This window comes from Marmota marmota, unplaced genomic scaffold (assembly GCF_001458135.2).
Source record: "Marmota marmota marmota unplaced genomic scaffold, marMar, whole genome shotgun sequence".
Taxonomy (NCBI): domain Eukaryota; kingdom Metazoa; phylum Chordata; class Mammalia; order Rodentia; family Sciuridae; genus Marmota; species Marmota marmota.
The window spans coordinates 33,824,911-33,826,380 of record NW_025999990.1 but is presented as its reverse complement, the minus strand read 5'-3'; the positions used below and the strand labels follow the sequence as shown (position 1 = coordinate 33,826,380).

Genomic DNA, 1,470 nt, shown 5'->3' with positions numbered 1-1,470 from the left:
CGGCTGTGGCTGCCTTAAGGACGCATGCAGGTCCCCCGCGTCACCAGTCTCTTCGCGCCCTCTGCGATCTGAGCCCAAAGCACTTTCACCAAGCTCCGGACCTTTCCGTAGTAGTGGGGACCAGGCCTCGCTGCGGCTGGTTGCGATCATGGCACCCCAACAGGTCTCCCTTCCACTGAGCCAGTTTTGCCCTTGGGCAGGGGCCCGCAAGTGACCGGAAAGCTCTCACTTCAGGCCATTCCCGAAGAGGAGGGGATCAGGAAAGGGAACACTGGGGCGGGGCTTGCCACCCAAAGTCCCCTGCCCGGGGACGTCACGGTCCAGGTGCGTGTGACACCAGGGCGGGAGTCTGCCCTGCGCCTCCCTCCTCGGCGCATACCCCACCTCCGTGCGATCGCTCCGCGCGGGCCCCCGGGCTCCATTTTCTCGGGACGGGTACACTTGGAACCGCGCCTCGGGGCAGGATAGGGAGGCCCCGGCGGCAGGAGAGGCAGAGGAGGCCTCGGGGCGTGGAGGAAACACCGGGATTTGGGAGGAGTCGGAGCTGCGGTCGCTGGGCGCCGGGGAGAGGGCGGTGTGGAGCGGCGAGAGGCCAGAGGCCAAGGCGCGGCGGAGCTAAGTAGCGATGGCGCGGAGCCCGGGGCGCCCGTGCGTGCTGCTGCTTCTCCTGGTAAGTGCAGTGACCTGAGACGCCGAGCCCGGCAGTCGGGAAGTGCACTGGCGGGCGCCAGCCTCGCGCCCCGATCTGCCGGCTTCCGCCTGGGAAGGACCCGCCTGCCCGGCGCTGGGGCTTGTCCCCGAAGGTGGGGACGGGTTGGCTAGGTGGCTTGTGACGGGTTGGCTAGGTGGCTTCGGCCGGAGCCCACCTGAGCTGCGGGAAAGAGCTCGGGTGGCTGCAACCTGTCCAACTTCCCTGCGCTCAGGCCCTGGTGTCCTTTCCTAACTGATCTGTGGGTGCAGTGGGCGCTGGGGCGGGGAGCACCTTGACCGGGGATGGGGGCTTTGTTAGGAGGCTTTTTCCGACGGGAATCCTGGAGGCGGTAGGGAGTCACCTCCGCGCCTTCTTCCAAGTTCCTTAAAGTTCTCGGTTCTTGGGCTCTGTAACCTGTGATACACGTCAGTGAACTGGAAAAACCAGGAAAACACCTACATTGTTAGAGTGCAGAACAAGAGCTAAAACTAGTCACTTTTTAAAATGTCTTTTACAGTGCTGAAATTTTTTGTTAAGTCTGCATTGCTGTTAAGAAAATCACTCACATAAAGAAAATTTTAGCTTTAATTTTGACTTTGTGTTCAGAGTCAGTGTTTTAAAACGATTTCCTAATGCTGAAAAAAAAAATAAACGTAATATTTGGGGGCTTTTTTTTTTTCATTTAAAAGAAGAAAATCAAAGTGTAGAACCACCAGCATCAAATGGGGTTTTCAGATGTTACTTTGTTTGGTTTTGTTTTTGGTACTGGGGGGGGGGGG

General features: G+C 58.8%; 1 protein-coding gene across 1 annotated transcript in view; it reads left to right on the top strand.

The window, feature by feature from the left end:
* Positions 1-305: 305 nt before the first annotated feature.
* Positions 306-1,470, top strand: part of Dsg2 (desmoglein 2) — a 55,381-nt gene continuing 54,216 nt past the window's right edge. Inside the window, exon 1 of the mRNA XM_015482456.2 lies at positions 306-670. Coding sequence (XP_015337942.1) covers positions 626-670 — 45 coding nt within the window. The 5' untranslated portion in view covers positions 306-625. The remainder of the gene's footprint in view (positions 671-1,470) is intronic.